Genomic DNA, 26,103 nt, shown 5'->3' with positions numbered 1-26,103 from the left:
AAAATCACTAAGAATGAGTCACTGAAGAAGAAAAAGATTTGTGTAGAGATTTATTTATTTTCCAATATAGTACATAGAATCTATGCTATCTTGACATTGGTTAGCTTTTCATCCTAGTAATATCAGTAATGTAAATAAAACTGGCTTTTGTTGAGACTAAGTGTTGCCTGTAGTGTTATCGGTGATGTAAGTAGGAAGAAGTTCTGGTACATTTTGCCATGGTGGTCCCAGGGCAGATAGCTTTGGCTCGGCTGAATCCATGGATCCAAGAGTGGGGGCATAGTTTTCAGGTTTAGTTTTTGGCAGTAATTATTAATTTAAACACATGAAGGTACAGAAAATCAAAATTAAACTTGTTCCTACCCTTCATGCAAAATTGGAAAAATTTTTAGCACTTTATTCTACATTTGAAGCAACATGAGTGTTTCCATTTCCTCAAAAATGTGAGAAAAATCAGACATTCAAGAGTGTCCTTCTGGGTAGAAATTAGAGTAGAAGTTTTAAATAATATGAAACTGGATATGTATGTAAATATGTATTCTTTTATATATATTTAAATCCTAATGGAACATTTTTCCACTAAGAGCAAAAAAAAAACCTTGTATTTTTTGTTACATGTTATGGATAAGATATATAAAGTTAGCATATATAAAATGATTTCCAAAATAAAAAATTAGTTGTCATTAAAAATTAATATCTAAAATGAAATTGACCTTTCTTTTTATCATTCTCTGAGTCTTCTGGAAAATGTATTTACTTCATAATATTTTATTATCTCTTAATCAAGTTCCTTAGAAGAGAAAATATTGGTTATGAAAAACATTTAGTCCTTTTCCTATTTAATTATAAGGTAATTTAATATCACTTACCTTTGTATAATCTTATTCCATTTAGCAGTCCATTGCCTTACCTGTTCTGCCATCTTGTCCCATCATATTATCCTAATTAATTATATTCAGAGAATAAACTTACAATCATTTTATAAGCTTGTATGTTTAATGAAGTCCTCTATACCTTATATCTACTCTTATTAAAATAATTTAAGACTACTGGTTTTCTGAGAAGGGCAAGAGATAATCCTTATCTTTTCTTTATCTTTTATCCAGCTACATCTACATCTACAACTGGGACAAGCCATCTTGTGAAGTGTGCAGAAAAAGAGAAAACTTTCTGTGTGAATGGAGGCGAGTGCTTCATGGTGAAGGACCTTTCAAACCCCTCAAGATACATGTGCAAGTAAGAAATTCTCTGTGTGGCTTATGTGCAGGGCTGCTTCACACCTCATACTGTTCCATTGCTTCTTTGATGGTTTTGTTGCATGCTGTTGAATGATCTTCTTATTTGTACATTGTTTTGAAAAGTTCGCTGATTTGTCATTTCCTCTGTTGCATCTAGAATTACTTTTTGCTTTTCTTCGGTGATATTTATTTTCCTTCATATTTATAAAGTTACATTCCTTATGATTTTCCCTGTTGTCATGTGCAAGAGATGTACAGATATTAAAGAGGCATAAAACATTATTGAAATCTACTTCTCCATCCAGTGTATGAATTAAATTGTAAGGTAATGTTCCTTTTTACCCCAGTGATCACCTGCAAAAAGAGTAAGACGAATTAATGCACCTGCAGGGCAGAAGACTCTTTATGGTGCATCTGTCACGCTTGGCATTAGCGGAGTGTTTTTAACCATTTTTCAAAAACGGAATTTATGTTGATATTGCTAATGGGAAAAAAGTAAAGCACCTATTTGGAGATGCATTTAGTGTGTGTAATATTATTTAGAAGACAGTCTTCTTTCATCTGCTGCTGTTACTTATAGTTGTATTTAGCATGTCACTCACTAGTGCCAGTGACCCAAAGAAATTTAAGCCCCATTAGGATGTATCATATTTATTCTCTCTAAACAGGCAGAATAAAATAGTAATGTTATCAGTGCATTAAGTATTTAAATCCTGTAATTAAAATTAGTAGGTTTCATTTAAAACACTTTTTTATTGTACCCTGCATGTTGTTTACTTTAATATTTAGCCTGTGTAGTATGTATATTTATATAAGTGGATGTGATGAAAGATGTATAATGTCTCGTTGAAATGATGCAAAACAAATTTATTTTGCAGTGGACCAATAATTGTGTCTCATTATTCTCATCTTTGTCTTAGATGAGAAAAAAAGAAGGGCATTTAAAAAAAATTCTGCGTAGACAAAGAAGTGCAAGTTTTACAACCAATTGAGCTAATAGAGCACGTAGCAAAATAAAAACAAAGACATAATAATTAGCAAGGCTGTCCTTTTTAAACATCATGGAAACAGCTTACACATGTTTGTGTATTAGTTCAAAGGACACTTTGTAAGTCATAAAATGCATCTTAAGAAACACATTTTAAAATCCTAACACCAGACTGAAATGCCATTTTGTAGAATGGTTTGGTTTCTCCATTGATGTTATAGGTGGGCTCTCTCTAGAGTCTCAGGGGCTTTGACACCTGAACAGAGACTTCCTGTCCTCTAAAGGCTTCTCTTAACAGTGTGCAAGTAGACAGAGAGGCTGTTGTAAAGCACAGGTCTAGCGTGTACAGACCCTGAGTTTAACCCAGTGTACCACAACCCCCACTAGCATTGCAGTATGGCAGTGATGGCCCCACAGCAATACTGTCTGTGAATCCAGTGCCCCCCCAAACACTGGAAGTGGTTTCAGGGTCCTCTTCAGCAGTGCCCCCTATTTTCTTTCAAGTATAGAAGTAGCCCCAAGACACTAATGGTTGTTTAGCTTTTGATAGCTTTTTATTTTATTATTGGACACATCTATACAAGTAAATATGACCTGTTTGAGTGAATGAAAGACTAGGAATGAGCAGATAGATTTTTATTCTCAATTTTATAAAGCATTACCAGGGCCAGTGAGAGAATACGGCTGATTAGGAGCTTGCCTCACATATGGCAGGGTAGGGTTGATCCCTGGCACCACAAGAGTCTTCCCCTGAACATGACTAAGAGTCACCCCTGAATGGGAGATTCAGGAGTAAGGCCTGAGCACTGCCAGATATGGCCCCAGACATAAACAAATGAATAAATAACTGTACCACAGATAAAGGTAATAGTTACAGCCAAGATAAAATAGATGTAATAAGAATATGTTAGGGAAAAAATTTCCTAGGTTTGAATTCTTTGATATGATCACCACTTACAGTCTTAACAGTTTTCATAGATTTTATTTTTCTTTCTGGTTTATAAGTGCCTAGGACATAACAATAAAATTGGCCTGGTTCAGCAAACTGGATGTGAATATAGCATAAACAGGGTAACCCCATGTTTGTCAGAGTTTCTTACGAGGTTTTCTCTGGTTAAAAAAATATAGGAAATATCAGAAACTGAGAATTATACTCTGTAAAGAATAAATCTCCTAAAATTTTTATTTGGGAGAATCATGTCTAATCTTTGTCATATAAGTATTTTATTTTAATAAATCTCCTTGAAAAATGACAAATTATAGTCCCTTTTATAGTCCCTTAAATTCCTTTCCTTGTGCCTATTATCTATTTCTCATAGTTTCACTTATTTAGTAAAGCATGGAGCATTATGTTTTAATTATAATAATGAAACATGATCATTTTTCATCATAGTCATTGAAGAGATTTATAAGCTGAGTGAGTACATATGATAGTTCCTGAGTACCTCTAAGGAACCAGTGCAGCTATTTTCCACATATTAATTTCAGCTAGTCTGTAGCCCTCCCACACCCTATACAAAACAAGTAATTGCATAAGTGCTGTTTCTTCCATTTGGGCATTGTGCCAATAACTGTAATTGTTTTTATCCATGCAATTTCTCATTGTGTTTTAAGGCAATCCAGAAAAAGCAAACTTGTTCTATGTTGTTTTAATCTTAAAGGAAAATGCTCGTTATTGTTCTAATAATTATTAAACTAGCAAACCTATTGATGTAGGTAGGTCAGGTACATAGGAAACCCCCACCCACCCCCAGGCTACCAAAAGCAGACACAGGACCTAAGGCCTATTAGGACTTTTCAGAGACCCAGAGAAGGCTGGACCCCTCTGAGAGAACCTCCAGAAGGAACAAAGCTAAGAAAAGGAATTTCAAAGAGTATCATCAACCATTACAAACTCTACCCCCTTGGAAACCACCCTAGGACAGACTCTTAACCTAGTGAGGTGGCTTGGGAAAATACTATAAAAGCGCACTCGAGCAAAGGAAGCGTGCATAGATGCTGCCCGAGCCCAGGTGCCTATATCCCCAAGCTAATTATCAGTGCGTTATTCTTGTCTTCTAGTCTCAGCAAATTGACATCATAATTTTATTTTTTAATATTTATTGTTGGCAATTGAAATTTTTCAGGTTTGCTGTTTAAGTACTGTAAACTAAGTAAACTTAGCAAACTAAGAGAAGTTTAATACTGTCTCTTATTGGAGAAAAAAATCTTGGCTGTTTCAGGCTAGATAAATATTACAACTGTTCAGGCACATAACCTTCTATACAGCCAACCCAGGTTAGACATTTGGCACTACCTGTGCTCCCCTGAGCACCTCCAGGACTGATCCCTGAGTCCAGAATCCGGAAGTGACCCTTGAGCACTACCAATGTGCCCCCCCCCTTTTTTTTTTTAAAGAAAACAAAAATGCTGACAGCATGATCCTGATAATTTTCCTCTTTTTAGAATTTGTCTTTATTGTAAATCCAGCAAGACTAGATATACTAATTCTCTCTTTGAGAGAACTGGATATCTGCTTGCTGTCTAAATAAATAAATAAATAAAAGGCCTTTTGTGTTCAATAAAATTGTTTTTTTTTTTCAAAATCCCTATGTTAAAAGTTTAGCAGTAATAATCAGCACTCAGAATTGAAACAAAAACATAATATACTTCATCTGAAGATGATAGATTGTTCACCAGACCACTTGAATAGAAGCAGAAACATTAAAACATCGCATTGACTCATCCTAGTCTTTTCTATGAAACCAGTTCATAGTTTCCATATGGTGCTTCTGTCTAGAGCAAACATTGCTGAAGCATGAGACATATCATTTAGAACTGGCTGGATTCTTGTCTAAAGACATGACTCAGAATCACCACAGGTATGGAAGTTTCCAAGTAGGCTCTCTGGTCACCTAATCCAGTGCTGTCTTCTTGGGAGTTGAGATAGAAGACTTGACAGCAAATCCCTTAGGTCTTTGTGTAGAACAAGGTGTTCCAATTGGATTAGCCATACTACAGTTAAACACTTCTCCAAGGAGAGCATGGCTGGCCAGTTGCCCTTACCCCTGGGACTCTCTGGGAATTTCAGTACTGGTTCTCATCTTTTGTATTGCTCTTTTCTCAATAGTAATTTAAATTTGTACTGGGGAAAATTAGTTACAATTGCAGATTACACAAGATGAGAAAAATAACTGGCCCCTATATCACCAAGTGGTCCACAGGAACAGATAATTTGAACACAAAATTGTATATATTTTTTAATTAGCTTTTGCCTATTTTAGTTCTCGCATATCTGTTCTTCCCAACAGTTTTACTCCCACCGAGTATAGCCCAAAAACAAAATAAAATCCTGCAGTATTTGGAGAAGACTGTATAGAAGTGGTCAACTTTCCAGTAGGCATTGGTATTGTTATAATCATTTCTTTAGTAATCATTTCTTCAGTGGCTCCTTTCTGGAAGGAACACCATGAGAGTGAGTTTATGAAGGCAAAGGGAATGTGGACATAGTAAAAACTAGTAGGGAGTCATATTAACAGGAGGATGACACCACAAATACACCAAATATTAGAGAAGATAGCTTCATTCAGGCTTGAGAACTCTGGAGGATGGGTTAAGTTGGAGAGAGAGAATGAAGGACATTTGACAAAGTTCATCTTATAATATAAAATTTCTGCATACTCCTAATGACTATGGTAGTACTGTAGCACTGTCATCCTGTTGTTCATCGATTTGCTCGACCGGACACCAGTAACGTCTCCATTGTGAGACTTGTTGCTACTGTTTTTGACATATCGAATACACCATGGGTAGCTTGCCAGGATCTGCCGTGTGGGCGGGATACTCTGGGTAGCTTGTCGGGCTCTCTGAATGGGACAGAGGAACCCAGGTCAGCCATGTGCAAGGCAAATGCCCTACTTGCTGTGCTATCGCTCCAGTCCAATGACTGTGGTCACTGTCACTGTCATCCCATTGCTCATCGATTTGTTCAAGCGGGCACAAGTAATGTCTCTCATTGTGAGACTTATTGTTACTGTTCTTGGCATATCCAATACACCACGGGTAGCTTTCCAGGCTCTGCCGTGCGGGCGGGATACTCTTGGTAGCTTGCCGGGCTCTCTGAGAGGGGTGGAAGAATCGAACATGAGTTGGCCTAGTGAAAGGTGAACACCTTACCGCTGTGCTAGGATATATAATAATTATGAAAAGTGTCACTTTTACTAATTAATATTAGATTAACATTATTAAACACTAGGATGAGAGTACAGAGTCATAGTTGTGCCCTGTAGACTCATCGTATTTCGAATAGACAGTAGATGTTGGGTCAGAACTTTCAGGCCACTAAAACAGACTGCTTGAGGCGGAGAGGTAGCTCAATGAGCTGAAGAAAGCCTGTGTTCAATCCTCAGCACTGCGGTGGCCCCTCCAGTCCCCCGTCTGGTGTAGTCCCTAAGCAGTTCTGGCTATATGCAAACTCAGTCCAGAAAGGAAAAGGAGAAAAGAGGAAAAGAAACAAGGGGAGAAGAGAAGAGGAGAAGGGAAGAGAGGAGAAGGGAAGAGAAGGGAAGAGAAGGAAGAGAAGGGAGGGAAGGAGGGAGGGAAGGAGGGAAGGAAGGAAGGAAGGGAGGGAGGGAGGGAGGGAGGGAGGGAGGGAGGGAGCCAACTCCAGTTCCAACCCTGAAAGTGTTACTTTTTCAGAATGAGTGTGTAACTTGCCTATAAGTGTTCTTATAACTTGTAACATTTAATAGATACCAAAGAGTTAGTGACAGTAGTTGAAACTCATAGGGTCTGGATCTAGAATTGAAAAGTGATCCCCAAATTCACTTGACCTGTTGTCCCCTTTTAAGGAAAAAAACAATCTTCCAGAAGCGCCCTGGAAACCCGCCTTTTGTATGAAATGAGAGCCCCACACCCACTCTCCTGTCATTACACTTAAGGATTCTCGGGTCCCCCAGAATGGGTCCAGAGCTGTCTAGAGAGGAATCCGTGACCCACTTCAGAACTAATCTAGACGTCAGTCTCTTCAGATGGCACATCTTCTCTTTCTTTGGGAGCCACATTAGCAGTATTCAGGGCTTACTCCTCTGGGTTTCGGTGAGTCCATGTGGAGTGCAGAAGCTCCAACCTGGATCAGCCAGTGCAAGGCAGGCACCCCGCATGCTAACCTGTCTCTGCAACTCTGCAGCCTGTTCAGGCGCGCTGACTAAATGTTTGTAATAGTTTGCATCTATGTTTCTTCCAAAGTCAGCTAAGCAGCCACATATTTCTCTGAGCTCCTGAGTTGTGATTATACATACTTGTGTGTAGTGGTGAGTGAAACCATGCCCATCCATGTCAATGTAGAGTCATGTATACTAGTGAGAAAAGCACTGTAGCATGGTCATCCCATTGCTCATCGATTTGCTCGAGTGAGCACCAGTAAGGTCTTCATTGGGAAACTTGTTGTTACTGTTTCTGGCATATCAAATACGCTAGAGGTCGCTTGCCAGGCTCTGCTGTGCAGGTAGGATACTCTCAGTAGCTTGCCAAGAAAAGCAAACCTTTTAATGATAAACTTTAGGTATAAAGAGTACTGTGAAAGATATATAAAAAGCTGAGAGAAAATAATGAAGGAGTCTCAACTAGACAGAGAGTGAGACTAAATTAAGACTGAGTTCTACAGTCATACCTCAGAAAGCACAGTCTATTTAAAGTAAATCCTCTATTTTATATTGTTTATATTGTATAATTGAAGTATAGTGTGAATAATTTAGATGTTTCATTATAAAACGAGACTTGTGGAGTAAATAGAACTATCAAGTTCTGAGTCTCTAACAAGTTAGTTGGCGAGACAGGGAAGGGTATTCCCAAGAGAGGAAAACCAAACCACAAATTAGTGGTCAATATGTCATTGTGTCATAGTAACAAGGAGATGTAGGGGATGTAGATTGATCCCGTATCCAATCCAATTGTTTGACCCTAAACTTGGGCATACATCATGTAGGGTAAACAGTGGTCAGGGTTTGGGTTGCCGATGAGCATTTCAGAACAAGCTGTGCAAACAGCATTTGGGAAGGGCACCAGGGTTCAAGCAAAGATAGGCTAACTCATAAAACATTGCCACTGCCGGGAAGGAGATTATATGTGTCAGATATTGAAAGCAACATTTTGAGCTGGGTCAATGTGAGCCTTTCCCATTTCTATTTACCTGCGAGTCCTGTGTGGCTGCTCTGTGTATCACATGTATTTAGAACTAGTCCCCAGGTCATCATTAAAAAGAAAAGGGATAGCACTAACTAAAAAGTGATGGCAATGTACAGAGTCGGGTCTTAGTAAAATAATTGTTACTGGAACATTTTTAATTTAACGTGATTTAATGAAGAATGCATGCCTTTTAAGAAGTAAATGTCTTTTGCAGATGATGCTGTAAAGAACACTGAAACACAAATTAGAAAAGCATGTATCTTCATTTAAAGATAGATAACAGAATGAGATTCATTTTGTAAAAATGCATTACTAATGGCAACAATACATTTGGGAGAGAATAATGTACAGCAAAAATACTCAGCCTGTGAGTGGGCAAGGTCTAGACAGAGTTTTTGATCAGACTAAGGAGCAAGAAAAAATCAGCATTGGCTGAAGGATACTATGGAAAAACAGAACACAAATTTGAGGATTGTACTCACTCTGCTAACACTATGCTTGTACAGAATAAGAGCAGAAATCCTGACCACCTAATACAAGTCACTGATATCCCTCAGTAGCTATTCATGAGCACTTCCATTTTTTTGTTGGCTGTAAATACATACACTAAGGAAATTATTTCAGATGTTGTTGCAATACTAAGGAAACACCACTAATGGTGCTGAAGTAGAGTAAAAGGGTAATCGTGACTAGTTTTTTTAGAGAAGACTAAATATTTTTCTGTGAATGATGAGTAATGGAAGAAAAAATAAGGCTAAAATGTTAGACCTTATTTGTCTCCTTTCATTTGACCTGAGGAGAGCCTGATAAAAAGTGACACAGTAAAGAAATAAAGGGAGATATGGCATGTCTAAGGATGGTTTATAAAATGACAAAGTTATAAAACTTGAAGTGACACATACTACTTCATTTTCTAACCCTAAATAGTCAGAAGTTTCTTGGAGATCTGTAAATATGTCTAGAATCTCCACCAAAATATGGGAAATTATTTATCCAATTACAATGCAAAAATATATCAGGTTCTCATTTGGCCTCAGAACTACATGGTTTTATGAATGCATAGCACATATATCAAGATTATTTTATTGAGGTTATTGTTGAAAAGTTTTAATTTTATGATGATTTGTAGGTCCATCAGCTGGATTGTATCCTAACTTGCATTTTGATAACAGAGTTTCAATTCGAGGTAATAGACTTACTGCTTAAGAGTTAATAGAGCCTTTTCCAAATTCTAAACACGATGTTGAAGCTTTGGTTTGGAGATAAAGTCTATGAGAAATGGCTTAGAAACTACTTTTAAAGAATTATTAGGTGTCTAGAAAGCAATTCTCTTATGAACTATATAAGTATTAAAAAAACAGAAGTTTTGATATTATCATATATTTGGCAAATCAAGGAACTGTATGAAAGTCTCTTATGAATCAATTGTTTCTGGGACACTGCAGTTGATACTCTTTGCTTAGTTTAATATACACTGTTTGAACCAGGCTCTGAATTGGGTTTTAGAGATTCACCCTGATCAAAGATAGTTAACGGCCTCAAACATAATCAAGGGTAATGAAAGAGAACAGAGTAGGCTGCAATGTGAGGAAAAATCCACATTCAGAGTGAGGAAGTTGGGGAAAGATGGTAGCTATAAGCAGGGAAGTGGAAATAAAACTATGAATTTTCATCTTATTAAGAAGAACAAGTATTATATATCATATAAAGAGTCCTAAAATGAAATATTATCAGTTGATCAATGAAATTTGTATATGTGCATGTGTGTGTTTGTATTTACATCAGGGCACAGAAGGGGCTTGATTATTATTTAGATCCTTTTAGAAATAAAACTCTTAAGAGTTCAGACTTATTCCGAAGCACATTGTTCAAAATCAGATTTAATTTACCATACTCATATCTTCCAGAAAAGTGATAAATCACATACTTAACCTACAATACTAATACTAAAAAATATCAGAAGCCAGACAGTCTCCCTATTCTTTAAGAGGTAGTTCCATAGATTTAATCAGAGTTTAATAGATCAGGTCATTTGTATATGCTTCCTCCGCAATGTAGCTTGCTGTTTGCTTCTGCTGAAACTATCTCAATTTCTGGTCTCTTCGATTTGATTTACAAACAACTCTGGAGGGCCACAAAAGTCACATAATTACTATGGCTGCTGAACACTTGAATTGTTTAGAAATAATTATTTTCCACCTGCTTTATCTCCGTGGTTGTCTAGAAATTGATTCGATCAAAAAATCAGAAAAATGGGGGCTGGAGCAATAGCACAGCGGGTAGGGCGTTTGCTTTGCACGCGGCTGACCCAAGTTTGATTCCCAGCGTCCCATATGGTCCCCTGAGCACTGCCAGGACTGATTCCTGAGTGCATGAGCCAGGAGTAACCCCTGTGCAGCACTGGGTGTGAGCCAAAAAGAAAAAAAAAATCAAAAATATTTTAACTAATTGAGTTTTGTCCTTGTGACTGAGAATGCATTAAAATAATGCAGGGGATTTCACACAGTGATTATACTGGCTAGGCTGAGCACAGCTTTCAGAACCTTAGTCATCTAGAAGCCTGTAGTATTCTCTCCATTTTGTCCCAAGGAAAACATGTAGCATAGTGCCAAACAGGTTAATCACCTTCAAAGAGCAAATTACTATGAAATAAAGATTGAGAATTTTACCTCCCATCTTCCAAGGTCAATACCCCAGGACATCTTAAACTTCTGTGCATACAGGTTTCCTGGGGCTCTTATTTAAATGCTTATTATTAGTCACTAAAGTCTAAACTGGAGCCTGCATTTCTGCTACCAAAACCCCAGGCAATGTGGCTGTCCTTGGTCTGTGAACCACCCTTAGAATAATGATAAGGATTTAAACTGGCCATTTATCTACTGAGTTAATTTAAACATCAGAAAAAGCATAGTTCTGCTTCAAGTGCAACTGACAATTGCAAAGGAGATGGGCATAGCTTATATTAATTCTCTTACTATACCAAATATTCTGTATCATCTATGACAAAAAAATCACCATAATTCGTGTTTCAGAAGCATCATTTTAGAGGTTGATACAAACTAGAAAATTTACAGATTTTTTGTTATCTTTTTTACCTACTGACCCTCTGATATCTAAAGTGGCATCCAAGATACTTAAATGACAATTTTTAAATCACTGTTATTGTAGATGCCAGTCCTGGTCATGCCCGGATGAGGGCCATGCAGTACCAGAGCTCTGTGCATTAGCCCTTGAGCCACACCCCCTTCCCAGGACACTTATTTAACAAAGCCCTCCTTTTGGCCCGAGAATACTTCGGCAGGTGGGGTACTTGCCTTACACACAACAGATCCTGGTTCAATCCCCAAGCACCACAAATGGTCCACCAAACTTTGTCAAGATGATTTCTGAGTGCAGAGCCACAAGCCTTGCGCATTTCTGCTTGTGCTCTCCCCCCCAAAAAAAAAAAATTAAATTAAATAAAATAAGTTAAATATGTCCTTTTCCTTAAGGAATTCATTATTTATCTGCTCTTTACTAATTTCTTAATCCTTAGATATACATTTTTCTCAAATATAGCTTCTTCCTCCCTCTCTCTTCATCTCTCCTTCGCTCACTCGCTCGCTTGATCACTCTCTCTTAGCCAAACACATACACACACGTACACACATATACACACACACATTGGTTACATATACAATATCATGTTGTTTGAAAGAAGCTGTCTGATCAGTATAAGAATCTAAATTTTTATGAATATAAATAGGTAAGATAAAATAGTCATTATAAAATATATCCTATTTAATTATAGGACACATCTGTTTGGATTTGCCATACTTCTACAAAAATATACAAAAAAATAAAATCTATGTGCTTCAGATGTTATTTTGTGAAAAAAGTTCTCGTGTATTTTTTTTATCTTCAGAAGGAATCTTACTGTAGCATATGGGTGACATGTTTTTGAGAAATGACCCAAGAAAGTCATTTCACAGGTCATAGTTCTTAATTTCATTAGTTTCATCTTCTGTGACTCACTGCTGTAAAATAGCCTAACCAAAATTATCCATTCTCCTTCACATAAGTTTTGAAAAGTTCAAAGGGCTTCTTTGAGCTTTTCATAATGATCATTGTAAAGTTATTAATATTTTGAATTTTATTGGCTACCCGGGTTTGATTCCTCCATACCTCTCAGAGAGCCCGGCAAGCTACCGAGAGTATCCTGCCCACATGGCAGAGCCTGGCAAGCTACCTGTGGCGTATTCGATATGCCAAAAACAGTAAGAACAAGTCTCACAATGGAAACGTTACTGGTGCCTGCTTGAGGAAATGAATGAACAACGGGACAACAGTGCTATAGTGCTACATTTATTCAGATATTAATGGAGGTAACATCCAAATATTCCTCTGTCTTTAAACTATGCTTCACAAATTAGATGTCCCACAATACTTGATAACAGTTTTGTCACTAATTTTGCCTTCGAGAGAAATGATAAAAATAGATTCCTATTTTTTTACTTATTTTTGGTTTGGGGGTCACACTTGGTGATGCTCAAGGATTACTCTTGGATCTACACTCAGGAATTACTCCTGACTCTGCTCGGGGGACCATATGGGATGCTGGGGATCAAACCTGGTCAGCCGTGTGTAAGTGTTATCTGCTTTGGCCCGATTTCAATTTTAAATGAGTATTTTTCTCCACACTTTATTGATGCAAAAAATATAGTGTGTTATTTCAATGTATTCTGAAGAAAAAAGATTGTATGTAAATCTTGAGTTATGGGGACTAAGTGATACTAGGTTGGTACTTTACACACACTTTACATGTGATTGTGGTGTCAGTAAGCTCTCAGAAAACATGGTGTGGGGTGTTCCGCATCTGTAATGTTTGCTTCAAAAAGTCTTCTGGTGGGTCCTATTTTTTAAAGCATGATACTGGATAAAATTAATCTAATTTGTAATGCTCTCGCTAATGATGTAATTGTAACAAAAGAGTAACTATAAAGGGATTCCCAATTTAAGCATACCACTATCACATGACCTTAGTATTATACCAAAATGTGAATTTCATACAAATTAACAAAATTCTGGAATTTTGATGAGTAAATGTCTGTAAGTAAAATGTAGACCTTATGCAATTTCAAAGTACATTTATCTGAAATGAGAAATGACTTCTATCAAGCATCATTGCCTTAAAAAGAACTGTTTAATTTTTTCAACTGTATCTTTGATTTGAGATTATTAGCTGAGGTATTTCTATCTGACTCAAAGTCTGCTATCACTATCTTTCAACACTGAAAATGTAGCTGATCTGCATTTCATTTTTAAAAACAGGGAATAGGATTTTTCTTGTCAATATTCCCTAGAATATGAAAGTGCTTGATTTCTAGTCTAAGTCGATTATTTCACAAGTATTTTTAAATAAATAATACATCAATTACCACCTTATCTGTGCTTATAGTTTCCAAGTGAAAATACTGTGTGCACTAATTAAAATATCTTTAAAGTCTGCATTGCCATAATTCCATTGCAGTATAGATGTTCAACAGTGGATCTGTTGGCTTTCAAGGTCTCTGGTTTGCTAGGGTCCAGTAATAGCTGTGGAATCACAAAGGGGATAGAGTGACTGCTATTTAAAACTGATGATAGCTAAAAGCATGGAAAGAATGAAACTTGGGATCATTTAAATAATAAATTAGTATGGATGGAACCATGTAAGCTCCAACTAAAACCAGTGCATTTTAGCAAAGTGAGATGTTGTCATTGATCAGTGGCCAATAAGGAAATGGCAAAGGGAAAATCACTTAGCTCCCCTGGTCTTGCCCCACCTGGCCAACATTTGAGCCTCACTTTAGTCAAATGTCAGGTCGTTTATCTTTTGAAAATTAAAGCACACAACAACAAAAGTATCTACTCGTATATCTAAATATACGGGACATGATTTTCTAAATGTTTGTCTTTTCCTTTTCTCCGTATTGTCCAGCCACCAGGTCATTTGTAGGACTCTCCATAACTTCCATTTCCCTAGGAGGAAATTGCCCGTCTGAAAGTTCAGTATCTTTAGCATTCTATTGCTTATCAAATTTTTGCCCTCTAGGTGCCAACCTGGATTCACTGGAGCAAGATGTACTGAGAATGTGCCCATGAAAGTCCAAACCCAAGAAAGTATGTTAAAATAATCTGAAATTTGCTTTCTTCCCGATACTACAGCAACAATCACTGCCACTTGGTGCTTTTACGGCTCAAATGGAACTGATTCCTTTTGTTCTGATTCTGGTTTGACCACTCTGAGCACGAACCGTGAACCTGTTCAGGTTGACCTTGCTTTCCTGTCAAGCCTCGGGGGCATAAATAGAAATGATCCATCGGTGAATCACCCCAAATGGTGATTCTGGTAACCATGGCAAACAGTCTAAGCAAAATCATATTTCCTTCCAATATGTGTGTTCAGAGATACCCAATGGAAAATTAAAATGAGTCTTCCAGCATGTTTATCCAAAGATACCCAGTAGAAAATGAAAATAAGCAAAAAATACAAATTTTAAGGGACTCCTTTTGAATGTTTCACTTAAAATGGGTGGATTTTTGTTTCAACCTAAACCAAACTAAGTTGCCCAAACATCTAACCTTACGGGAAGAAGCCAGAGTCTGGAAGCCATAATCAGGACAAATAATCAGTTCCTGAGGGTGAACTTACCAAGTTTGGTTCAAAATGACCCTGAAGGAGCTTCTTTCTAGCGTATATTCACCTCTTCTCTTTTTCTCTGTTTTTTCTACCATTGTTTTTTGTTTCCTCTCTCAGGTGCCCAAATGAGTTTACTGGTGATCGCTGCCAAAACTACGTAATGGCCAGCTTCTACAGTACGTCCACTCCCTTTCTGTCTCTGCCTGAATAGGAGCATGCTTGGTCGGTGCCGCTTTCTTGTCGCTGCATCTCCCTCAGAGTCTACCTAGAGCTAGATGTGTTTTACCAGGTCTAACCCTGACTGCCTCTGCCTGTCGCATGAGAACATTAACAACAGTGACCGTATTACTTCCTCTGTTCGTGACTAGTTGAACTCTGAGAGACTAGGAGGTGTGTGAGGTTCCGGATGTTTCTGAAATTGATATTGAACCCTGTGATGCAAAATGCTAGTCAATATCAAGCAGTGCGATCATAATAAAGGCATTTCAAAGTCTCACTTGTATTGATAAAATAAAATCATTCCACTGAACAGTCCTTCTTCTTTATAAAGTGACAGCATCCTGAAAGGATGTGACTAAGTTGTAACCACACACACTTGAGATGATGGTAAGTTAATTTGGGTGCAGAATGTGTTATTCATAACAATAAACATAATACAAAGAGTTCAGGTGTTTCTTGTCATTAAATGAATAGTTGGCATTTAGGTATTAAAAAGGCACTAAGTTAGGAAAATTAAAAACAAACATTTCACAGCCAGTGAAATATCCTGACTGCTCTTCATGATGCTTAGGAAACAAACGATTCAGGACTGGTTTAAACCATCACTTCGTTACATCATCATTTCTTGATACCAATTTCCATAATTTTTAAAAGAAAATAGTTATTTCAAAAAAATACATATTTTGTATTTTGACATATAATAGTTCAACTCAATATATTTTTTAATGGAGAAGTAGGAAATTGTGACAGATTTTTGTGGCTTGATAAAGTCTCAGACATCACTCTTAAGGAGACTCTTCACACTGCATGAATAATAAAGAAAGCTATGTGTTTGTCCTACTGAGACTATAGTACAGGACTGTTACTTCTGAATCTTGAACTTTTACAGCACTGTATTTAAAATGAATTCCTCAGGACTAGAAAGAGTAGAGCACATAGGGCACTTGCTTTGCATGTTGCCAACCCGGGCTCAATCCCCACTACCCTGTATGGTCCCCTGAGCCTCTTGAGTGATCCCTGAGAGCATAACCAGGAATCAGCCAATAATGGCACAAAAAAAAATTAAATTAATTCCTTACAGATATCCATATACATCTGAAGTTGCCAGTGTTTTTTATATTAATTATGAGACAGTGATACAGTAATCAGATAGTAAATTAGTAATTGACGGTTTGTAGATGACACTACCACTATCACAACCAATCCATTCAGCTTCTGTAGCATGAAAGTGACAGCTATACACATTGGATAAATAGTTTTACATGGCTGTGTGCCATTGAAACTTCATTTACAAAAGTAGATAGCTAGATTTGTTAACCACTGACTTATACTGTTAATTTCACACTTATTACAGTATAAATTCACATAATGCAAAAAAAAAAAGCAGTGACATGAGATGGTCATTTGGGTACCAAGAAATCATCAGAAGAGATTTGAAAGAATGCAAAGAATAAGATTCTTTTCAATATTTTTCCTCATAGAAGGATAAATTACGTGAAAAAATAAGTCTCGTATTCACTATGTAGAAGTTAAAACCATATGTTAATTATTTAGTGACATGGTATTTGTAATGCATTTACACAAGCTAAAAATAAAAAGTGTTGTAAGCCTTTTTCTGTGGTGAAAAATTGGTAAATTACCATAGCTAAATTTTCAAACATGATCTTCATTTTATTCACTATCTTAAAATAATATACCTTTATTGAACAAAATTTTTCAGTAGCTGTAGATTTTTCAGTAGTAGAACTAAAATGGAAACCAGAAATTTTGCTTAATATATTAAAGCCATTACATCTTAAAATAAATGTGTTTGTATTCCAATAACATAGATTTAGCAGGCTTCCATTAAAATTATACCATAGAATCTGATAAAGACTTTGGATCTTTGCATTTACTTAAATCTTTCATGCTCAGAGTTCACTGTGTTCTGAACGGTGTGTTTCACTCTCTAGAGAAAGCATTTAACAGTGAATATGTCTCCCAATGGAACCACAGAAATATTCTTAGGCCATTTTCTTTTATTTCTTATTTAAAGCTTCTATGTATTTAATCGGAGTGTAACTATTTAAAACAAGCAAACAAAAAACATTCTTTAGTAAACTTCCAGAAGCAGTTTGTAAGACATCCAGAAAAGCAGCAACGTCTTTCACCTGACTTAACAAGGATTGACAGGGAGCACTTTCATGATCAAAGTCTATAATCGCTGTTCATCAGGAAGCTTTCTTTAGGTTTTTAAAAGAGAAAGTCTCCAATCATGAACTGTTCCCAAGGTTGTCTTGTCCAGAATTAATTTTCTAATCCCTATGACTTAAATTCTCAATTTTCACTTCCCTAAACTGCCACATAGAAGGACAAAATAAATCATTGCTTCTCAGAAAACTTAATGTTCACAGAGCAATGAGGCCTACACAATACAGCAAATACATTGCCCCAGTGCTGTTTAAAATTAGTTGTTATACTTAAAAAGTCTGGAAATGAACAAGTTTTAAAGGAAAAGATATTTCTCACTTCAAAGACAAGCCACATTTCAACTTACTAAAACACATTTTCAGTTGAAAATCATTCTGAAGGAATGTTTAAACATTTTAATGTAAATTTTGTCATGTTTATTAATAACAAGACTTACTATTATTAGGGTTTGAAACAATTTTCAGGATAGAATGTCTTATGGGGACTTATAGTGATTTATTAAAAAATACTTAAATATGAAATAAAAGCAAAAATATTTATTTTATATACTTTTTTTGCAGTCAGCTATTTGCCTTGACATAAAACATTAATAATACTTTCTAGAAATTCTGCCAGGGTTAGTAAGCTTTAAATTTTGCCTGTTGACACAAAATTCCTATTTGAAAGGATTATGTTCATTTGTGTGTGTGTGTGTGTGTGTGTGTGAGAGAGAGAGAGAGAGAGGAGGAAGTGAGAAAGAGAGAGAGAGAGAGAGAGATTATGTGTGTGTATACCATCAATGCATAACCAGTTTATAGAGATTACAGAGAGAAACAAAGTCCTCACAGTATTTTGAGGTAGTCTTGTCATATATAAACTACTGTATGGCAGGAGGCAATTACATAATATCCCAAATTACAATTATTTTTAAAATCTACAATTTTAGAATTTTAGGCACATTCTCAGAATGAGTGAATTTAGCAGGCACTCTTAAGTACTTAAATATTCAGGAACCATAGATAACGTACAGCTGGTAGGGTGCCTGCCTTGCATGCAGCTGACCCAAATGCAACCCACATTACCTAATATGGCTCCCCAATTTCTGCCAGGTGTGATCCCTGGGCAAAGAGGCAAATGTCAGCTTTGAGCACTGCTGGGTGTTGTCCAAAGACCATTTTTTTGGATCTATTCAGACTTCTATTTTGAATCCTTGATTAGTTGTGCATAATCAACTAGTGTTGATTAAATGCCTTTAAAAACTTATTGCAGGGGTCAGAGCACTAGTATAGCCATAGACACTTGTTCTGTATATGGCCAACCAGGGTTTGAACCCCAACACTCCATATGGTCGTCCGAACCCACCAGGAGTGATAACTGAGTGCGGAGACAGGAGTTAGTCCTATGCACATCTGGGTGTGGCCCCAAAACAAAAATGTAAAAATCTATTGCAATTATTTGCTAAGTATGCATATTTTTCTGAGAGAATAAAGCCATTTAGAACAAAATTAACACATACTTTGATTGTGTTAGTGATATTTTATAGCGTGTGTGTGTGTGTGTGTGTGTGTGAGCATGCATGTAAGCTTGCCCAAATAAACATGGAATAAAGAGAGTCTCCGTTTCAAGGGGATCACTGTTATGATGGTTGGTGTATGTACACAAATAAAAAGAGGCACCTTCATTTGTAAAGGTAAGTAGAAAATTAAAAGGGAGACACAAAATTGGTTCAGTTTGGAATTGGCATTAACATAGCTTCTTTATAAATCTCAGAGATGCAGAAGTCAAAAATACACATACATAGTCTTTGAGATTATTTGCATAGGGTCAAATCCTGACCTTCTTCAAATTTTAACAAACAATTTCATGTTCGAAGAACTAGCAGAAAAAGAATTTTTTGTGCTTTTGTTAGATGTCATTGAAAATTTAAATTAACCTGCCAGTTAATCAGCATCTTCAAACACTGATAACATCATAAAGGATCAGTGAGTCAATATTTAAGAGACTGTCAGATTTAAATTAATTTTTTATATTGCTTACTGCACAGCAGGAAATCGCATGTAGAAAAGGAAACTAAATTGTTTACAGTAACCTTTGTGTTTTTGAATTATTAATTTAATTTGAAAAATGTAGTGTCTAGGCAGAAGTTCAATAGGAAGCATATGATCCATAATGATCCTCAGCCAACATTAGATTAAATAGAATGGATAGAAAGTAATAACCTCTTCATAAAATGAAAAGTGTTTGTGTATTCTGCTTTTCTGACTCACAATGAAAGAAATGTAGCCATCAGTAGTAAAAACAAATTAGAGCAGAATTTACTCCAAGTCTAGAAAGACTGATGCATGTTTGGTTTGCTTGTTTCCTTGTCAGGCCTTATGGCCAGAAAGAGATTCCAATTTTAAGTACCAATTTCCCTTTGAATTATTTGAAATTGGAGCTGCCTGATATGAATGACTTCCCATGAAATGAAATTATAGTTAGGCTCACAGACTTACCTATAAAACTGTTAATGCAGTAATATGTATGCATGAGCATGCTACTAATTTTATTGAAGACTTAACCAAGCTTTCTATGCAACTAATATAGATCATTAGCAGTGTTCAAGTAGGCATGGAATAATGACTCTCTGGAAAGAGTTTCTGTAGTTCTTGATTTTTAACCCTTAAATTATTACTGAATGGTAGAAGGAAAAGGAAGCGAGATGGAAGGGTTTTTTGTAGGAGAAAACTGGGCCACATTCTCATTAAAAGATCTAAGAGATATACTATGAATGTTCCAAAAGTTAACTGAAGAACATTAATGAGGAAATGAAGGTCAAATTGTCAAATTGAATTTTGCAGAGGCCAGAGAAATTTGTATTGACTGAATAAATGAATTTTTTTCATTTATGCAACAAACCCCTAAACCCCATTTTCATTTATTAAAAATCCCAGATTATTTTCCTGGACTCATAGCATAAAGTATTATATAAAACTGTCTCATATGGTGTGACTTGCATGATGTATAGCTTGATTTTATTTTAATCTTTAAAACTTTGTTGCCTTAAAAGGTGACAAGTTTGGCTTGTTGATTTTTTTTAAATTCTGAATTTATGGCACATATCAGGAATCTTCAGAGGCTTTCTGACCATGAAATCATTCAGCAAATCCCCATGTAGTAAATAGAAAAATGAGTCAAAGTAAATGGCTACACATAAATGTGTCTGTTCTCCAAGCTCAGCTGTTGGCAGACCATTTCATGGCTCCTTTCTTACCCCCAAGGTCACTCCTGAGGCTTGTGTTGGCATCATAAGCAACTTGTCAGTGAGAAATTAACTTGTCCAAAATCATTAAACAGAACAGTGACAGACGTGGGACCGGAAGCCAGGACAGCTCTGCCCAGTTACCACCTGCCTTGCTCCAAGATACTTAGGCCATGCCTGAATGTCTGTTTTGTAAGAGAGACACTCCTTAAGGTTTTCAAATTCAGGAGATGTTTTTCTATTGTTCGGCACCACCCTCGTATCTCTAATAGACGACGACCAAGGGAAGAAACAGACCTATGAATCTCTTTTCATTTGTCCCTTTCCGCCACCACCACTCTACAGCTTTTGCAAAAAAGAAAGAATTCCCAGATGATCCCACACACTGATATGATGAACAATTTTTGTTCAAAGCATGCAAAATCCCATTTCTGGAGGGTTTTTTTGTTTGTTTGTTTTCTCTGCTCCTTTTTCTCACTTGGGTGTCTGCCTGCCCTGGTGTGTCTATGGTACACCCACCAGGACTGTGGCCCTAGCTCACCGCTTTGAGTCCCTCACCCAAGCAGGCAGAAAGGCCCTCCTTCCTAGTCCAGTGCCCATCTAGTCTCATCTAGACATCGAACTCCCGTCTTTTTCTTTATCAACTTGAAAAAGTGTGCCCTTGGAGATTACAGAAAACTTATGTGATGCACAGAATTCTATTCAAGAACATGGAAGTGGGCCCTGATGCCCTACCGCCCTTCCTGTCTTTTTAAGTAAAATTCATTTGTTGTTTACTATGTATGAAATGTTATGCAAATGAGTGAAAAGAATTTTTTTAAATGCATTTAAAAAAATTACTAAACAGCAGGATATATTAGAGCATCTCTAGCCACGAACATAAAAAATGTAAAACCAACTTGACAGCATGTGCATACTTGATGACTGTCTCTGGCTTCTGCTCCTGGCTCTGCCTCTGACTGTCTTTGGGTAAAAACATTTTATTTCCCAAAGACTTTGCTTTGGCCTTTTAAAAAAGAGGGAAAGGGATAATGAAATACTACCAAATGCCTTTTCTGTTGATAGTACATTCATATTCTCAAACAAAGAACTAGCGTTAAGGATAGTTTAGCTATGACTTCTCCCTCAGTAAGGGCTTTTAAGGGTTAATAATAAAGACACAGTCCGCTGATATTTGCACACCTCTTAAAATGAGAAGTTCCAAGTGTGGACTCTAGGAGGCGTACCTGAGCACTGCTTCCTTAACCACCCACCATTTGTCCTGTTTGATGTGCACGCACAGAGAAGCATAGTAGTCATGTGTAATGTGTTTTGAAGTGCAGTGTATTGCTCTTTTCTGAAACTTTTTCCCTTTCTTTTTTTTTTTGTCAACTTTCTGCATTGGCAGAGCATCTTGGGATTGAATTTATGGGTATGGACCAATCATCATTCCTTTTAGCCTACAGAATATAGAGCCTCTGAGCTGAAATCTTTCCCCCTCCCTTCTCTTATCTTTCAGTTCCTGACTAATTTCTTTTTTCTTTAGAAGGGATCATACAGCTATAACAATGATTTCTCTGCTTCCAATCTGTGATTAGTTGACTGAAATGTACTGAGCGCAGCAGATTTTAGAGTCCCACATTTCATTCAGAGTTTAAAATCACCCACTTGCTGCAGTGTCTCATATAGTCCTCTCCCTAACCCAATCAATGATTGGGTCTAGCAGTGCTGTTATTCCAGTGCTGGGGTAAATCAGAATTGTGCAAGTGACAGCAGAGAAAGCAATGTAGGGACCCAAGAATAAGAAATGTTTCAAGGCATCATGTTAAAAACACACCACCTCTTAGGCTGATGAGAGTTTGGCATAGAAAGTGAAAAAAACCTAGTTAATAAACTAACATAGCAAGCTCTAGTGTACCCTGCAAGTAGTTAAGAGAGAGCTCAGATGATGTACCATCATATCACAGGCAAAGATTTGAGTCAGATTTTTTTTCTGGAGAGATTCAATCACTGATCTAGTCAACTTCATTTCCTTCTGACCAAAAGAAAAACAAGTTTATGCTAATTTAGGTAAAGATTCTAGTAACAGTGGGGCTAAATTTGAGCCACGAATATCCAGATAGTCAAATTAAAACACTGGAAACATAAAATATCTTTTTTAAACATAAATTCGGGGTGTACACTTTTGAAGGGCTTCCTCCAAAGTAGTTCAGGGAAAGAGCAGTCATCATCCTAACAACTCCTCAGCATAAGTTCTGGGCTTCCTGAAAATTGAGCGCAGCCTTGGAGCATGGTCACAGGTCAACAAAGCAATGCCCTGATTAACAGAATCTGATCCCCGCCCAGCTGGTGTCCGTGACATCATTCAGCAAGGGCCTCCTCCAGCTGCTGCTGGCTTTTGGATGATAACATCACAGTCTACAGTCTAATGTAGTCTCCAAGATCGTGGCCAATGGGACTGTTGCAAACTCTAGCAAACATGAATAGACTCAGCTCAATTCCCCATTCCTCCCAAGAAATTCTAAGAGAAAACTCTTCATTTGATGGGGGGAAAGTCCACTTTTATTTGAACAGAGTCTGACGTATCAAAAGATTTCCCAAGAGCAAGAAGCTCAACAAAGTGAGAAGTTTACCCTGATCACTGGGGGGTGTGGGTCATCTTAAGAGGGGAATTAAAACTCAGGTTTCCTCTATGTGAATCAAAATTGTCACACTTTTAAGGGCTTATTGACCTTTCCTGGATGGAGGAATAGAAATGCAACCATCCCTTCACTCTCCCCATTATGAGCATGTCTTCCTATTTTTTTTCCAAGGAATGTCTATAGAATTGAACATTTATGATTCCAAATAGTGCGATAAGGTAAAAAGGGTAGTTCAGACAGATGATTTTTCTTGACTCCCAGTGGTAAGGACTGTGAAAGAGATCATGTGCTATTACTTGCCCACTTGTAGAGACAAACATTAGGGGCCCCGCAGCCTCCAAACAACCACTGTACTAAGCCAGAACATGCCAACCTTTGGAAAAATCAAACCCAAAAATGTCCATTAAAACTGAGAAAAACAAGGCCCTTTCTTTAGACCTCAGCAAATCAGACTGGAAAATGACCTTGATCTGATTCTCTTTGATACATCCAGCCTGGCCATAGAGGGAAGACTCATTAGGGTGACTCTGCCAGGGAAGGTGACAGATTGGCTTTTCAGAGCAGCTACTAATTTGTACTTGCCCTGTTGACCCTGTCACACTAAGGGGAAAAAATTAGAAAGGGAATTTTGGGTTGTTTTTTTTTAATCATTCAACAAAAAACAAACACCATTTTTTACAAGTGGTTTGCTGGCTTGTTTTATTTTGTTTTGTTTTGGAGGCAGTTACCTGGTTTAGCCAAACTATGGGGAGAAAAGAAATTGCAGGAGAAACTTAAGACACTTGACAAAAGCTAGTATGAACATTTATCTGTATGTAATCCAGGGACCTTGATTTCATGGGATCATCATTGTACTTGTCCTTTGCCTCTCGCCTTTATTCGGCTGCTTTTACGGAAAAATTGATGCCTCCTCTATCACATAAGAATATGTGAATCACCATACACCATTTGTTCAAATCCAAGTGAGTCTATTCTCCTATAATTACCAATCCATAAAAAAATGGCAAAAGAATCCGTTGAGAGCCTGTCTAATGCCCCCCCAACTCTGCCCCCATTCTGACTTTGTATACGTTCTATTTCTATACTCTCCGAAAACCATGTCCTAGCTTTTCCTAAAGACAGAATATTAATACCAAGCCCAGAGGTTTTTAAAGAAGTAAAGACAGCACAAACTGCAGAAAACAGCCAAGCTGGATGTTTTCTTACAGCAACACACTGTCCACTCCTGTTTCTGTACCCACTCGTCACGGCAGAAAGAAAGGGCTGGCTCTCTGCTCTGTCTGGGGTTAGCAACCCAGATCTGATTCCTAGATCTAGTCTCTAAGAGTGACCCTGATGTCCAGCCAGGGAGAAGATGCCAGCCGCATTGGCTCACAGATTAATGCCTCATAAAATGTAATCCTTGTCCCGTTGCTGTGGGGGGAGGGGTCGAAGGCGACACAAGCAGTTAACACAGAGCATTCACATTCCACATCCTCCTTGAACTTGGGCAGCACAAAAAGCTTTCAACAATAGGAGACACCACACCGCTCTGTGTGTCCTTGTGCATAGTGCACTGCCACGCACGGGCTGCTTTGCTTTCTAATTGTGGCTTCCACGCGCCCGCCAGCCGAGGTTAGGAGTTATGCTGTATGGAATAACCCTTCCAATTTCGCATCCCCTCTTCCCCCCACCCCAGCATTTCCTCTCTTTGGTTTCCGTTCCTTTATTTCTCCGCCCTTTGTATCAGGCATGCTGTGCCAGGGACTTCAGATGGCTCCTCCTCCGTGAACTCTGTTTTCCTTTGTACCTGACTTGCTCCCCTCTCCGTCATTCTGTCAGTTTGTCTGTCCTCTGGGTTTATTTTTCCTTCCCACTTCCAACCATTTTGGGTTTGTTTTTGTATAATCTGTGGCCTCCTCATCTTTCCCCCACTGACTCCTACTCTCCTTCTTCTGTTAATAATCAGTGCTATATTAATTTGGTATGACAATGTTCCGGACCTGCTAACTGGAATTTGATTACCATGGGCTTGGCTTGTAGGAAATGTTTTGTTTAATGATAAGGTCTACTGTATCATAGAAATTAAAATGTTCTTTTTCATCCCAAGAAAACTTCCTCTGAGGTGCCCGCTCTCAGTGGGGAAACAAGGTGTGGTTGTGGAGACGGAAAGTGGAAATGGAAACTATTAGTTTGATTGATGTCCAGATAGGAGACCTCCACTCCTACCACAGTCCATCTCTTCCTCACTGATTAGAAATCAGATCAGAGCAAGGACAGCTTGCACTGGCTGGGATTTCTTTCTCAGTGAACTTTTAAGCATCCCCCAATAAATGCAGTTAAATTGATGGGAAGCTAAGTTCTCAAGGGATGAAAGCTCACCATTAAATCTTTCAAAGTTCTTAAGAATCTAACCTACTTTACTATTGTAAAATTAGATTCCCCCAAACTTATTTGCGAATAGAATTCCATGAATAAGATATCGGTTGCATTTTGAAGGACAGTGGTATCCTTACTTAAAGTTTTGAGCCACACAATTCCTTAGAAAAGCCTACAGTGGCTAATGTGTCAAGTTGGTCAATGAAGGCAATCTACAATTGACTTTGAATCATAGGTGTTAATTTTTTTTTAAAAGATTGATTAGGTCTCTAAATACAATTGATCTGAAGTAATAATAATTGTTCTGCAGAGGACAAATCTTCTTGGCTCAGGGCAATTCTAACCACTATGTTGAATTTTCTCTGATACAGTGTCCGCTATCCCTGCTATATATTGGGATGTTTATTATCACATCTTTCATGTTAAATCACAGACATCCTGCT

The 26,103-nt window shown here is 37.4% G+C and overlaps 1 protein-coding gene across 7 annotated transcripts in view; it reads left to right on the top strand.

The window, feature by feature from the left end:
* NRG1 (neuregulin 1) overlaps nucleotides 1-26,103 on the top strand; it is a 566,300-nt gene that overhangs the window by 521,492 nt on the left and 18,705 nt on the right. For all 7 annotated transcript variants that reach the window (XM_055134907.1, XM_055134829.1, XM_055134749.1 and 4 more), the window contains 3 exons: nucleotides 1,107-1,236; nucleotides 15,170-15,228; nucleotides 22,069-22,092. In XM_055134907.1, the coding sequence (XP_054990882.1) occupies nucleotides 1,107-1,236; nucleotides 15,170-15,228; nucleotides 22,069-22,092 (213 nt within the window). The remainder of the gene's footprint in view (nucleotides 1-1,106; nucleotides 1,237-15,169; nucleotides 15,229-22,068; nucleotides 22,093-26,103) is intronic.

The sequence above is a fragment of the Sorex araneus genome, chromosome 1 (assembly GCF_027595985.1).
Source record: "Sorex araneus isolate mSorAra2 chromosome 1, mSorAra2.pri, whole genome shotgun sequence".
Classification (NCBI taxonomy): Eukaryota; Metazoa; Chordata; class Mammalia; order Eulipotyphla; family Soricidae; genus Sorex; species Sorex araneus.
Note: the sequence above shows the minus strand (reverse complement) of the source record. Positions and strands in the feature narration are given on the sequence as shown.